Genomic DNA, 16,192 nt, shown 5'->3' with positions numbered 1-16,192 from the left:
TCATACCCCGATAGACACATCGGGAGGCAACATGGGGTTCAGTGTCTCGTTCTTGTTCTTCTGTTATGCCCAAGGATACTTTGGCATGTGGTCGAAGTCTGGACTCGATCAACTAACTTTCAGGTTGACCGACAACTGCTCTTTCTGAGCTACAGTTGCCCCAACCTCATAAGGCTTAAGCAACATATTTGCCACATTTATAAATCGACTAAACCGCATTCCAAAAAAAAAAAAAAAAAAAAAACTGCACCTACAGTATTAAGAAAAAAAAATGTGAAAAGTCGACAATTCCCACCTTTTGATAATTTGCACAAATATGTGGAATGACTGAGTTGGAGAAATATGGTCTCAGGAGCAGGTTAATCAGGCGATGCACACACGTTGTTACAGACGGATGCATATTAGAGTTTATATCAGCCTGTGGAAAAGCAGAAATTTGCTCAGGTATGGAGAGGTTTAATATTTTGAAACGCAATTACACATGCCCTTGTATTGCATTATATGTGTCAATTGAATCAACCAAGTCAAGTTATGAATCTTCTCACTTTTCCTGAGTCAATGAAAAAACTTCTCCTGCATTACATAATATATTTGAAACTTTTTGTTTTCTCTTTAATGTGGTATAGTTATACAACTGTAGTCTGCAAGATTTTGGTCTGTTTAGGAATAAATAAAAGAAACCTTAAAAAAAAGCATAAAGGCTCAGATAACAGGTGCTTTTCATGGATAATCGTTTTATATGGTACTGCAAACTGCACATCAGCTGTTAGTTGTGTTGCCAACCTGTGAATGTGTTGGTGACAAGCACACAATGACTGAATGACTGTAAAGTAATTAACCAGGGCTCCTGTCTGATGGAAAAAGGTCACTGTCTGAAATGTCACAATTCAGCCATACTGTAGAGCTATTTTATTTTTTCTTTAGTCAGTGTCACAGAACACTACTCCATCACTCTCTCTGCTGTGGCCTCATCAACAGACATCAGCTTTGTAATAAACTCAAATATTTTACCTAAAAAAAAAGGCAGTGGTCCCCCCAGACCCACTGATTAGGATGAAACATGAAATGTCGGCATTGTCACCATTCTCTCTCAGGAAATGGAGCTAGGTGTTTGATGATGGAGTGTCAGATAGCATGATATTGCATTTTCCCAGAAGTACCCAGGGAACCTGAAGGCAACACTATAGTGCCTTTCACATTGGCAGACCCTATTGTGGGAAGCTGCTTTTATCTCAAAATACAATCGGGGGCTGTGGGTGAAAACCTATGGTCATTCATGCACAAGACAAGTAGTCTTTGATATTCTTGTAGGCACATGCACACATCCACACAACCACTCTGTGTTTTCTCTTTTTATCCATATTGGCTATTCATACTGTATTAAATTTTATAGATTTCCATTTCTGCTTTCATTTCCTAGTTATCTACAGGCACTCTTCAGTAGATATCAATCAGTGCATAGGCAGTAATTTTAGGCAGGAACACACACCTGAGTAATAGTGCATACAAGTGCACTTGCATGCGTGCATTCGCATGGATTTGCTTGGTGGGCTTGGACTGAATATGGTGGAATTGCATTTTTGCTGATGTATAGTTTTTGCTGGGGGCAGTGTAGTTCTCCTTCCACATACTGACTCTATCAAAGAGGGAGAGATGAACAAGGCAAGGAAAAATAGTAAAAAGCAGAAATGATTTTTCTTTTTTCTTGACATTTAATCGGTGCAATACTGACTCTGCAGGAGGAAAAAAAAAAAAAAACACTGCCATGTTTGAGACGGTTCTACTGCTATTGCTTGTCTTCTTACTGGCTTTTATTGGCTTAAGTAAACTAGTAAGTGCCTGGTTTGTGTTGATTTTTTTTGTAAGTTGAGATGGAGATACAAGTGAAATTTCCACAATCCTTTTATTTCTGGGACTTATGTTCATCAATAACATTGCCAGCACCATAAAAGCACAAAATTCAGAACTGTTACAGTTCCCCCACTGAAAGAAACAGCAAGACTTAAAGACAAGGGTATTTGTGATTGACAACTTTACCACTATCTCACTTTAGTGCCAACCACTGAGGATATCTCCGTCTCATCATCTGCACCCAAGACCACTGCAGTATTCACCACCACCACCACTGTACCTACCGTGAAGGGACAAGGTGACACAACAGTTGCGGGAGCTGATCCAAGAGATGGAAGAGATCCATCTGAAGACGTCCGTAGCTCAGGAACAGCTGAGCCCACCATCCCTGAGATGCCGCCAACACCCAGACGCTTCTGTGAGGCAACCAGGAGGAGAGCCATTGACTGGCCCCAGACCCACACTGGGATTTCTGTTGAGAGACCCTGCCCCAAAGGGACCAAAGGTAGGTGTTGATAAGCTATTAAAATTTACTTTGAATATAAATATTACTAAATTGTAGCTTTGACATAGATGCAAGCTTTTTCAGGTTATGTGAAAAGAAGCCCTATATTGTTATCTGAGGAATACAGAATGTGAAGAATGTATGTCACACTGTCTTGCATTTCTGATGGGATGCCATTTCCTAAGGGAGTGGTTCCCATCCTGGGGTTCAGGACCCCCCAAAGGGGTGCCCCAGAGAGCACAGGGGGTCCTTGAGGCTTTGACCATTCAGAGCCATTGTGATTAAAAATTAAGACCATGTCCACACAGAGACGAGTTGAAGCATCTGGACATTCTGGACATGTTCCCTAAGAACTGCCGTTTTGGGAGCCTGAAAACCCAAAATTTTTATACCAGATCCCAAAGCAAATAAATGGGGGTCAAATCTAATCTGCTATACAATATTTTAACACATGTATCCTTTGTCAAAAATAAAAAATACATAAACAAATAAATAAAAAAACAGCCATGTATAAGGCTGCAACATGTGCATAATTTTTATCAATGTACTGGGGTTTAGTAGGGTCAGTGAGCAGGTGGAACTACAGTAGTGAAACATCTCATGTATATAAAAACAAAACATATTGAGCGTCAGTAGGGATGCAGACTGCATCGGTCCGTCATGGTGAAGAAGCTGAGCCAAAAGTCGAAGCTCTCGATTTACTGGTCAATCTACGTTCATACCCTCACCTGTGGTCCCAAGCTGTGGGTACTGACCAAAAAAATGAGAGTGCGAATACAAGCAGCCGAAATGAGTTTCCTCTGCAGGGTGGCCGGGCTCTCCCTTAAATAGGGTCAGAAGCTTGGTCATCCGCGAGGGGCTCAGAGTAGAGTCGCTGCTCCTCTGCATCAAGATGAGCCAGGTGAGGTGGGTCAGGCATCTGGTCAGGAAAACTCCTGGATGCCTCCCTGGTGAGGAATTCTGGGCACATCCCACTGGGACGAGACCCTGGGGAAGACCCAGGACACGCTGGAGGGAGCTGCAACCCGACCCTGGATAAACTGCAAGAAAATGGGTGGATGGACTTTGGAGATTAAGCCATTATATAAGACTCTCTCTCTCTCTGTGTGTGTGTTAAGTAGCTACAGAACTAGGTGATTATTTACTACAGTTTAATTTACTTGTTTAACAATCTGCCCACTAGTGCCTCTAAATGTTTCTAATTAATAAGTTTTGTTTAATCCATAAACAAACAAAAATGAGGGGAAAATGTGTATGTTCCAAATCTCATAACATTTTAATTCATGAGCTTTAATTTTGCTAGCAGGCATATATATGTTACATTTTGGCCCAATTTAAGCCTTACTAAGCTAACAATCTTCAGGCTTTGGGTTTAGTTGACAAATGTGAAAATGGGGAACATTTTCTCATCTAACTTGACTAAAATAAGTACTAAATAAAGACTAAAATAAGTAATTTTACTCTAGATGTCAAGTTATTCCCTTCAAAGCTTAATTACTGTAACAGTGTTGAAGCAATATTTTTTATGACAGTGTCTCCTCCTCTCAAAGGTTTACAGGGAGAAACATCAAATTTAAGACGAATACATCTGAGCCCATTTGATAATATGATGTAATCCAGTGTAACTATACCCCAAACTACTTCCTCAGAAATTGCCATACTGTAGATCTGAATAAAGAATTCTGATATTAATTTACAAATTAAGGCATTTTTATATGTTGAAGTTTAATGTGTGTTTCTTATTTCATACTGCTGTTTAGAATTACCTTGACTGCGCCTTAATAGGCACTTTAACGCACAATAGTATAAAAAATAACCAGAAGCAAAGCTTTCAAGGACTTGACAAAAATGTGTTAAGGTTGTCCCTTTTTGTGCTGAAGTCTGTGCTATTTTATCTTTATTTATTTGAACTAAGTTGTTCATGTTTTAGCTTGATAGCATGCCACTTTCAAAACCATATTGCATTATTAGAGCCTTTCACCCTCCCACCCCATCTCCTCCAAAAGGAAAGAAAATAATGAAAAAAAAAACAAGATTGCTGTTGCTGCTTTCGTTTGGAAATCCATTTCCTCTTGAAATTAATGTGTACAGAGCACAGAGTGAATAAACCATATACTTTTTTGATGCATAGTTTATTTTATAGTGTGAAAACAGTAGTTACGCTTATAAAATACACAGCATGGTTGAAAAGTCTACTTAAAATGTTAGAAGTCAGCAGTTAGGGAAATATTTTTGTGATGTAGATATATGAGTTTATCTGACAATGATGCTGCTGCATTGATCTTGCCGAAATTACCTTTGCAACCTGTCACAGAATCTGACAGTTCTGTCAAAATATAAAGCAGGGCTGCTTGACAATTAAACCAAGAAAGAGACCATGTTAAGAAAAAGGAGGGAGTTTTATATTTTGTATGCTGTTGCTGTTGTGAGTGAAGCAGGGTGTAATCTGGAGTAATGACTTGTTTTAGAAGTTAGACAGCATAAGAGATGTTTAAAGTTGTGAAATGTGTCACTCTGTAGAAAAACAAGGGGTGGGGGTATTTGTTCAATCTGCTGTTATTTTATCCTTTCAGTTACTTCCAAACCATATTGCACCTGACTTCACTTTATAAATCTTTTCTACACTCTTTTTTTTCTTTTTAAAAATCGTTGTTACTGCTGAGCATTTATTTTTTAGCTCAGGATAGTCTGTATAAGTGAGAGAACAGCAGTAGGCTGTATCTGAGCAAGGTTTTGGCTTCCATTTAACTAGTGTGATTTTCTGTGGTTCTGTAGGCATCGCCACTTTCCTCTGCACTGTGGGAGGGACATGGTGCTCCAAAGGGCCAGATCTCAGCAACTGCACCTCCCACTGGGTGACTCAGGTGGCACAAAAGGTAAAAGGAGACTTTGTCAAATACAATGTAGAGCAGCAGACAAGCATGTAACATGACCAAAATCAAACATCTACTGTATGTGCAGTAGTTGACCCACTGCTTGCTTGACTTATTTCCTGAACAGGTCAAGTGTAGTCATCATGAAAATCTTCTTTTTCAAGGGGAGCTAAAACCATGTGGTAACAAAAAGAAAATGTGCGATCAAAAACATCAAGAGTAAATGCAAGAGCAGCAGTGTGTTTCTGAGAATCAAAGAGCCTGGGCTTTTTTTCTCAGTGCCTTGGTGCTTTGAAGTCGAGCAGGTAGAAATGTAGATGCACAGATAAGAGCTTCAGTAGCCTGAATGCACAATAGCAGAAACAGAAACACAAACCAACTGTATCTTAAGGGAGAAATTCTTGTTGCTCTTGACTGGAAAAAGCAAACAAACAAAAAAACCACATGAAATGAAAATAGATAAAACGATTAAAAACATCCACAAATTACTACAGATTCAGACAGGGCTTCTGTAAAAAATATAGAAATTTGTGAAAGAAGAGCTGTTAACTGATTTTAAACAGTTTTCATCCTAGAACAACAAAAATTTAGTATAGCTCAAAAATCTGTGCACACCACATTAATGTGGATACTTTTCAGTCTGTAGAGGATTTCATTTGATATCGTCCCTAAAGGCAAAGCACATAGAACAAAGAGAACAAAAAAATAAATAAATAAAATAAAATAAGCAAATTTTTTGTTAACAGCTTAAGCTACATCCATGCAAAATACACAGAATGAGTATTTTAAAAATACCATTATAACTATTGCTGTTTAAAGGCATTATTCTTTTGTTTTTACTATTTTTCTATATGACATAGTATAGGAAGAATTTTTCATTTATTTATTAGTTATTCATTCATTCATGTATTAATAACTTAGAAAGGTTGTGTATATGTCATGTAGTAAAGCTCCTGTTACATTTTTGATGACACTGAATTATATCTATGATGTAGAAAGATTGAACATTTTTCCCACCTCAATACACGTTTTTCTTCACTTTCTCCAATACAAATAGTTCGCACACTTCCTGCATAATAATCACACCATGATGATTATTTTACTTCTAGTCAAGTGTTTGAAATGAGTATGTGGTTTGACAGAACGTCAATGCTCAGTAAAAGTACGTTAGTGATCACTAAAGGCAGCTTTAGATGATTCCACGCTGGTTTATTTTCTCAGTACTTTTCTTAAACCTGTGGGTCACTGAAGCTTTTGCTTTCTGAGCAAGCCACATTGCAGTGGCTTTGGATGTATGTGCAATAAATTATTCAGGTGGATGTTATATAACCATCATCTTGGGCTTGCATCACCAACACTTCTTTGACACCCTTCCTTGTTTTTCCCCGCTGCTGTTTTTAGATCCGAAGTGGCGAAAATGCTGCTAATTTAGCCAACGAGCTGGCTCGGCACACTCAGGGCCCAGTGTTCGCCGGAGACGTCAGCTCCTCAGTGCGCCTGATGGAGCAACTTGTGGACATCTTGGATGCTCAGCTACAGGAACTCAGGCCCAATGAGAAGGACTCAGCTGGACGCAGCTTCAATAAGGTGCTGTGAAAATCTTCTCTGGCTTGATGTAACTTGTCATTAAACTTTGTTCCCCTTTAAGCCTAACTTAAAGTCAGTATTACAACAGACATTCATTAACAGGACACTTACAAAGAAACACACACCAGCCTGTGCACTCTCTCATATGTGAACATTCACTGTCATGCACACACAGTCTCTGGTGAGGGGGATAGGGGAGGCAGGTCTAGCCTCAAGGGTACATTCATTCCTCCACAGCTCCTGGGCAATTACAGGCTTTTTGAAAAACAGGCTCACCTGGCAGCTCCACCTTATTGGAGCTAATGGCCACAAGACCCCCAACAGCACAGAGAATAACTCTTCATTGCTGACAAGAGCAAAACTGCTCCCTCCTGGAGCTTTTGTAGGCGCCCATTGAGAAAAGAGTGGGTCCAAGACATACCTACTCCTCTCAGCTGCTGGCAATCCCATGGAGAGATGAGTGACAGTTTGATAAATCGCATTGTTATTCAGTCTATGGAGACAGTAGCTGCTCTGTAAACAAGGTGATTTTCACCAAAGTGACACCTATAGTCCATATGTTCAGAAAGCAACACAATTATTACTGGGGATTAGAATGAGCTTTTTATGAAACCAGAGTTTTGTGAGGTTTCACTGCAACACCCTGCAGTGCTGCAGTGAAACTAAAGGAAAAAAAAAAAGAACAGTGCGACACAGAGCTTGCTGATTTTCAGTGATTTAACTTCTGCAGTGATGTGAAGGTGTACCCAGTGATATCACTGCTTTGTGTTGTTACAGCTGCAGCGACACACATTTCTTACCAGAGGCAAAACAGATGGCACTGAAAAACTGCTTTCCATCAGCTAAGTTACTCCTGCAGCAGGCTACTTCGACTCAGGAGCTGAATCCTTCAGATGTCTTTCTTTTAACTAGTCGCACCCTTGTAATATTAGAACTGTACATTTCACTTAAAAATAAATAAATAAGTAAGCAAATAAAAATCCACATGGTGAATCTCTAATAGGGCCCTGTAAGAACACCAGGTTTCTACTTTGGATGCGATGGCTCAAAGCACAATATCGAAACTGAATACAAAACAAAGTTTAAAAAGGAGCTTGACATTTCATGAAAAAAACCTAACGAAAAGAACAGCAAATTTTCACAAAACACATCAGCATTGCAACAGGACAACAGTGGTAACAAAAGAGAAAACAAAAATGAGCAGCTATGGATCAGGTGGTGGTGATCATCTTCTAGCTGTACAATCAGTGCCTTTTTTCTCATAATGAATTATGAAGAAATTGCAATTGAATTAAATAAAAAACATTTATAAAATCCCTCAAGGGAAATTGTAATAATGTACTATGAATTAAATAAAGAAAGGTATGTGGCAGAACTTTGATAAATTACAGGTGCTTTCTAAGGCTAAGTACACATTGTTTTTTACGTTATTATAATTACTTCATATTTAAAAAAAAGTTACATTCACAAAGAAAAACTGTCTACAGAGAAGCATAAAACACAAACAGAACAAGTTTTTTTGTTTTTTTTAAATGCTGTTTTTGTGCTTTGCTGTAATGCTTTCAGAAATTATATTAGTTTGTTGTTTGTTAGTTTGTTTTGATGTGCTTTAAATATTATGTATAGCTTGTTGTGGCTACCATAGATTCAATTATCTTATTGGACTAATTATGGAAAAACTTTTTCTTGTTCACAAACAAACAACATAAAGCAACCTGTGACTTTGTATGCATTTAAACACAATTAAGACTTGAGACGAGTGAGTTAAGTTCCAGAGGGCTGCTAGTTGATTTCTGTGCCCTGCAAAAATGAATAAAAACAACTGAAAAGAAAAATGCCATACATCTGAACAACTAGCAGCATTGATTTTAAAATGTTTGCTTATAAATATAAAAGAGGAAGACAAATCCTCTAAACCATGGTATCCCCCAAAACAAGAAAAAATTGTGGTGTCTTTTGCACGTTTTTAGAGCTGTTTTTGATATGGAAATCTGGAAAAATAGAACATTTAATCCCTCTTTTTTTCCAGTTCATGTGACTTATTTAATACCAATAAATTAACAAAGGGTTATCAAAAAAGCTAGCACTATACTACGTTCTCCATGACAAGAAATACAGATGGCCTCATCCCAGATTGTTTATCTTCTCAGTGTATTTTAAATCATCATTAATAAGGAGCATCAGAAACCAATCTCAGCATTTTTTTTCTTCCTAATCTCTGTGCATTTCTCATCTCTTTGTTCCACTTGTATTTGATCCATATTCATAGGACTCAAACACTGTTAACATCCTCTGCAAAGCTTTTTGGAGCTGTCACATTAAGGTTATAGTTTACAGACCTGTACCTTTCCTTCTTTTCCTTAATTCTGTAATTGATGCTAAGTTGCATGATTTAATGCTTCCTCTTTTCTTACCATCTCTCTCTAAAATCTGTCTCTTATGCTTGATCCTCTTGTTGTGTGGAAAAGCTTCAAAAAAGAGAGAAGACATGCCGAGCGTACATGAAGGTATAACTGCCAGGCGTTTCGTGTTGCTTTTTTTCCCTCTTTTTTTCTAAATACCCCGATTCCTAACGTCTGACTCTCAGCATGCAGCATTGTCTGTCTCTGTGCCTTTGGTTGTCTATGTGTTAGGTGACCTGATGTACAAAATATAGCTGCTTCATCGCTTGTCTTTGCTGTCTGCTGTACTGTCATTCTGTCCATCTGAGGATGCCTCCATCAGTATCACTCTGTTTTTGTCCCATTTTTCCCTCCTCAGTGTCCCGTCACTTGTACATCTTTCTGTTATTTTTCTCTCTCCTCCTTGTCTCCCTCCCCCACTATTTCACTCTCCCCATCGCTCTTGTTGGCTCTTTGCACGTTGTGTGAATAATTGCCTTCCCACGGTTGTAATTGCACCTCCCTGTCAGCCAGTAGTGTGATCAAAGTGGCAGTGTGCTCAATTGTCACTTGCTTACATGCTACAATCTCTAGTCTCCCCCTGTCCCCATAGCAAAAAAGAAAATAAAATCCTTTCCAGCTGCAGTTGTTTCATCTGAGGGATTAATCCCTGAGCCCATTAATATGTTTGTGTTTTACTCAGATTTTTACTTTTTCGCTGCCATGGTAGTTTATTTTCTTGGGTAGGCTCTGCTGAAAGACAAGGGCACGATGTAAACATAGAGAGGATGGCTTGCACAGAATAAAACTAATATTCATTTTGGTGTATTACTCATTGGCCTGTGGAAGTCTAAGTTTTTATTTTTTTACTTTGTCTTGTTTTACTGAAAGAAAAAAGGTTATACATTTCCCTCTGCTCATTTAGAAATGTCTTCTTTGCTACGCTAGCTGCAGAAGGTGGCACTGGGCTGTTTGTTGACCAGTCGTTCAATCGTTCTGCTCAACATCTGCTGAATGGATTGGCACCAAAGTGTGGTTCAGATTTTCTTGGTACCTGGGGGCTGTGTCATAGCTACTTTGGTCTAACATCCTGTAGCTCAGTGTATGTTTGAGTGGGTCAAAGTCTAACATTGCGGGCATTTAGGCTTTGAAATGTTTAAGTTTTTTAAAAGATCAAAGAAATGAGAGAATCCATCTTGCCAGGCTTCAAATGATCTTTTTGTGCCAAGGCATGAGGGTTCTGCTACACTGGAGCTATGAGTGGATTTTAAGAATGAGGACAGTGCAGATAACTAAGATTCGGGCTTAAAGCTTATAGCACCAGTTTTATCACAACTGGAGTATTTCTGGAAAGCAAAGAAAGACTATGAAGACTGATGTTGCTGGAAACAGATTGTATTTACTCATTTCCTGACTGGATTTACCAGCTACATTTACAACCAGTGATTTGATGTATTAAGTCCTTTTTGTAATTACTCCCTCCCAGGTGGGTTATAGGTCATTACAGGTTATGAGGACCTCTTCTCAATCTAAGTTGATCATGTTGCCTCCAGTACATTTTCTATTTGCACCCACCTTGTCTCTGTTTAACGTGAACTGCTGTCCTACTTGTTCATACTATAGCGAGCTAAGCCCCCCCACCACCACCACCACCATGCATAAATATACAAAATCCAGATGCTGTTGTTCATTGCCACTATGTTTCTGGCCTCAAAGTTCCCTGTAACTCAGTTTATTTTTGAACTATGAGATTTTAGATTAGATTAGATTAGATTAGATTCGATTAGATTAGATTAGATATATTAGGCTGCTACTTTATTAATTACACGAAAAATTTAATGTGGCCTTTGTTACTTACAAACATCACATCAGACACATGCCATTACTTAAAAAAAATGTAGAAATACTAAAAATGCTAAAAGCAAAGCGTAATAAATACTAAAAAGAGCATAGAAAATTCATAGCTACAAAAACAAGTTTGTTACAAACAGAAAATCTGATGTCATTCTGATTCACATTTAAAATTCTAGGCGCTCTAAATTCTTTCTTGAACTTTGTATGTACTCAGTTCTGTTAGGATTTATTTGGTATTCCAGCCTCTGGGAGTTCCTCCAAATATGTGTAATTCTGTACTCTGATAATGTGTAAAAAGGCTATGCTAGCCGTGTTAAAGAGGAAACTCACTTCATTCAATGACACATGCAATAAGCCTCATGCAGTCTTGCTATTCATTCCGGCACTTTGTGCACATCTGCATGCTGGACACGCGATTTCACAAAACAAGCTTTCAAACATGGTTTAAATCTCACATTTTCTTTTCATCTTAAGTATTTGTTTCTGTTAAGATAGTTGTTTTGACACAGAGGTTTATGCATCATTTATTGCCCATGAGTGATAAGTATCTAGGTTTTATAGTTCTAGTGCTGCTGCGAGCATGTCTCAAATAAGTCACATCAGATAATGACAGACCTCAACACATTGCATCATTAACAAAGTATTCTGAATGAGCTGTTAGCAGCTCCTTTTTGAAGTGTACAAAGAGTTGTTACTGAATTGTTTTGATACCAAAGATAATTCCTTTTTTTAAGTTATTGTTGATTTGCTGTTTGTTTGCAGATGTAATGACAAATCACAGCATATCCCCAAAAATATTATTTCTGTACATTAACTATTTATAACACTTGCGCTGTACAACTGCAATGCCATTTACGTATCATGTTATACAGGATCATCTTCTGCCGCTCTTATAGTCGGAGCAGCTTGATTGTTGAGTGCCCTGCTCAGTGAGCACTGACCATATGTTTCTGCAGCTACAGTCAACCCCTGGTTGCACCCCTTATGGTTTGTAAACTGACCTCCACCCAGGCAAAAATTAAATCAGATTTAGTCAGGACACACGTTCTTTCTTTTCAGCACAAATTAGATACAGAGGTTTTTTATTTATTTATTTGTTTTACTTTTAAATTTCATGAATCTTCTGTGATGACTTACCTGTGGGTGGGTTTAGGGAGACCATTAAGTGTCTACAATTGCCTCCACTCTCTCTCCTACAATTTTTCTCCCATACACATATCACAAACACATTTATTGTGGTCAAAGTCACATCACATAATCTTCAGGTTGCCTGCAAGGTCAGGGCCACTGAGATTGATTTTTGTGTTGGAACCCAAGGTATAAAGACACACTTAAAGCCTTGCGCCTGGATACAGTCATTCCTGTGGTTACTATGAGCTCTGTGGTTAAATGCTGTGGTTAATCAAATATCAGTGCAGACTGTGGTTGATGCACTTTGTTTTTTAGTCCAGGCGTATGGATAATCCTTACAGTGGTCAATTAGTGTTTTGGATAATCACAGCTGTGACTAATTGGTGCAGTGAACAGTGGTTTGTTGTGGTTAATTATCATCATTGTGGTGGGTCTTGCTACAGTTAATGGCACCTATAGTTAAATTGTCACTCTGAGTTATCATACCAAGCACTGTTCCAGATCTTTGTACTAATGTCTATTTTCATGGAATTTTATTAAGTTAGTCATGTTGTTTCTTAATTTTGTTGGTCCGTAGTCGTGAACTCACCCAAACAGGGTCAAAGGAAACTCTTGTTTTATCAACATATGATACTTGTGTTGGTTTGGTGGAATGTTTTGCTTACTTATGGCTTATCAGAAACCAGGAAATTAAAGGATTGCCTTTAAAAACAAGCAGAAATTTTCCCCCTATTTTGACTTAGACCACTACTTTGGACATGGATTTCATGATAATGCCCCCTTTCCTCCAGGAGAATACTATCAACGGATCCTGTAATGGAAACAAATGCATTGTCTCGGAAAAATGAGTATTGTTCATGAGGGTGATTGCTTTTTTTTTTTTATTGTAGTTTAATAATAACTATTGAGAATTCAGCATTGTAGGCAACTTCATTTAGTGGACAAAATTAAATAATTTTTTTTTTTCTTTTTCTTCTTATTTAATCCTCAAGCACATTGGTATTTAAGAAAGAAGTCAATTTATGAGAGAATTTTTTAAATTAGAGTTGTTTTTTGGGGGGGGGGGGGGGGGGGGGGGTAAAAGAGAATAATAAATATTATCCACTAAATCATTCATTGTCATTATTATTTTAACCATCTTTGATGATCTCTCATGTTGGAAGTTAGAGTGACGTTGATATTTCTGTTTCAGTCTTTGTTGCTGTCACTGTTGGCCATTCATGTCATTTTCATCATTTTCTTCCCAGTCCCCACCACTTTCTTATTAAACTCAAGTTATGATGGAAAGGGACAGCAAGCTGACATTTTACTTGTCTCCATGGATACAGGCAATCGTGGACACTGTTGACAACCTCCTGAGGCCGGAAGCTCTGAAATCTTGGAAAGACATGAATTCCACAGAACAAACGCATGCTGCCACAATGCTCCTGGATACCCTGGAGGAAGGGGCGTTTGTCCTTGCAGAAAACCTGATTGAACCTGCGATTGTAAAAGTGCCCGCAGAGAATATCAGTAAGTTCATGTAAAACAGAGATAACCACATGTGCACAACTGTCAGTCATGTTTTATGATGCTGATGATTTTTTCTCCCCTTTTTAGCTGCATTCTGCAGGATGACTAATTTTGCACTTGCATACAGGCAGCCTCTCTCATGGAGAATATAGCTTAAAAAAACTCACCTCTCATCTTGGAAAAAGCACAATATAAGATTTGACTTGAAACACACCTTTAGAAATAAAACAAAAAGGAGAAGAACAAATTAGTTCTGACAGTTTATTGGCGATGCAATCTCATTCATTTTAGTCAGCTTTTTGGCGTGAACTGTCATGTTACTCATAGTTCTTTGTTGCTGTGGCTATGGTTTCTCACTCACTCTTTTTGTCTTATACCTCATTGATTTTTAATCCTTTATTGTAAAGTCACCTCATTGAACGTGTGCTGCGAGATGAACTGTCCAGACCGCTGGGGGAAAACAAAGAAACCAATTGAATGGCACTGCTCCATTCACACAGAACTCTATCTGCACTGTCCAAGCCTTTCCCATTCAGTAGCAGTTAGCTAAGCCTATAACTACTAGTTCCGTCTTTACCAAAAGAACTGATTATTGCGTTTGTGTAATATGCTGTATTGATTGTTTAATCATTGCATTTAGGCAATATTCATGAGCTTGTTGAGCTTCGGCTTATCTGCACAATAAAGATTTTTCAGTGAAGGACCATTTAAAAGAACACAGCTATAGAGACCAGCTTACCTGACCTGAAAGAGCTGAAAATGATTGTTTCTTTTCTAATTAGCAGTTTCTTGAAGCCCAAATGGCTTCTCAGGGTGAAAATCAAGGACAAAAACAAGAGAAAGGGGGGAGACACAGAGAAGTGAAAGCTAGACAGAGGGGGAAAGCAACTAGAGAACAATTCCTCATCTCTGTCTGTCAGAAGCCATCTGCGGAAGTGAGCGTGTTTCTTAGGAGGGAGTGTGCTGATACGTATGTCCTCCTGACCCTTTAGTAATTTCACACTTCAAAGGGAGCACCACCCGGCAGCTGGCATACCAGAGAGAGGGGCTGCAGGAATTCAGAGGATTTTCAGAGATTTGCTCATCGAGCCCGGAGTTATCTGAACCCACAGGGGAAAGAAAAAGTAAAAGTAAAAGCTCAATGATATGTTTGATCCTATGAATATTTGACATTCATGCTGCAGTAGGATGTGTGCTTGCATTTACTCATCCTTCATTGCAGCACTTGTCGTTCCTTTAACTTTGCTCTTGCCTCGGAGACTTTCACAATGCCAACCAACAGCTTAGTGACATGGTTTTTTAAGCAAATGACACCCTACAGGATCTTGCCAATATGATTTGACTCTGTTACTATTACAATGAACATCGAGTCTTTACAGACATGCCACTGGGCCCTAACGGTAGAGCTCTATTAAACACTGTGTAAAGGTTTTAAAATGTTGACTACGAGTAATATTTCTCTCTTTTTATCCTTTCCCCTCACCTCCTACCATCTCCCAGTGTTGGATGTGTATGTGTTAAGCACCGACGGCCAGGTGCAAGACTTCAAATTTCCACAGAATAGCAAGGGTGGAGCAACTCTTACACTTTCCTCCAACACCGTGAAAGTCAATAGCAAAAATGGTAAGAAAGCAAAAGCTGCAAAAACATCCTCTTTTTTTGTTTTTCTTTGGAACTAAGCTTTGTTTTTATGTCACAGTAATGTCACATATTAAAGGTGAAATATTTAAGGGGGAGGGGAACCGGAGTTCATACAGGAACAGTGAAACATTATGGAAATAAGCTTAATCACAGAGTGTTGTACCTTGCAAGTCTTGGTGTTCAGAGGGTAGTTGTATGCAAATTAGTGTTTTGCTTTCAAGTATTTGTTACTGTAGTGATGTTTGTCCTCTGCACAGGTACTGAACAAGATCCTCCAAGGATCTTACTTATATCCAACACTAGCTAAACAGAATCTTTAAACACCAAAAATTCACCTCCAATTTTACACATTTGGTGTCATCAAATTCAAAATGTACAACAGTCCTCTATTCTGCTGTTCCTAAATTCTTTTTATAGCGCTGTGGAATCCCAAAGAAGGGCTGCTTAACAAATTGGGAATTGGTTTTAATAAAATTACTTGAGTCGTTATTAAAAATGTTCTACAGATTTTTGTTGCCATATTGCAATTGTACAACATATTACAGGTATAGTGAAAAAAGAATAAGGAGGTCATACATCTCAAACTCTGGTCCTCGAGGGCCACTGCCCTGCAGCTTTAAGATGTTTCCCTGATCCAACATGTTTAATTCAAATGGGACGGATCCTACAGCTTGTTTTAATTTGAGTCAGATGTGTTTAAATAGGGAAACATGTCCCAGAGGATTGGAGTTTATGATACCTGACGAAGATTTTCCAGAAAAAGAACTTGCAAATTTACTAAAGCAGTGAATATACTCTCTGATTATAAAGTCATATATATCAGTTTCTTTCACACATTACAGAAATCATTTAAAATT

General features: G+C 38.4%; 1 protein-coding gene across 14 annotated transcripts in view; it reads left to right on the top strand.

Annotated features, from left to right (window-relative positions):
• Nucleotides 1-16,192, top strand: part of LOC121644435 (adhesion G protein-coupled receptor L2-like) — a 92,729-nt gene that overhangs the window by 56,197 nt on the left and 20,340 nt on the right. For 10 of the 14 annotated variants that reach the window (XM_041992343.1, XM_041992332.1, XM_041992335.1 and 7 more), the window contains 6 exons: nucleotides 2,054-2,356; nucleotides 5,132-5,232; nucleotides 6,631-6,816; nucleotides 9,285-9,323; nucleotides 13,511-13,694; nucleotides 15,195-15,317. In XM_041992343.1, coding sequence (XP_041848277.1) covers nucleotides 2,054-2,356; nucleotides 5,132-5,232; nucleotides 6,631-6,816; nucleotides 9,285-9,323; nucleotides 13,511-13,694; nucleotides 15,195-15,317 — 936 coding nt within the window. The remainder of the gene's footprint in view (nucleotides 1-2,053; nucleotides 2,357-5,131; nucleotides 5,233-6,630; nucleotides 6,817-9,284; nucleotides 9,324-13,510; nucleotides 13,695-15,194; nucleotides 15,318-16,192) is intronic. The other 4 variants (XM_041992345.1, XM_041992333.1, XM_041992344.1 and 1 more) reach the window with 1 other exon arrangement.

This window comes from Melanotaenia boesemani, chromosome 8 (assembly GCF_017639745.1).
Source record: "Melanotaenia boesemani isolate fMelBoe1 chromosome 8, fMelBoe1.pri, whole genome shotgun sequence".
In the NCBI taxonomy this organism is placed as follows: Eukaryota; Metazoa; Chordata; class Actinopteri; order Atheriniformes; family Melanotaeniidae; genus Melanotaenia; species Melanotaenia boesemani.
Note: the sequence above shows the minus strand (reverse complement) of the source record. Positions and strands in the feature narration are given on the sequence as shown.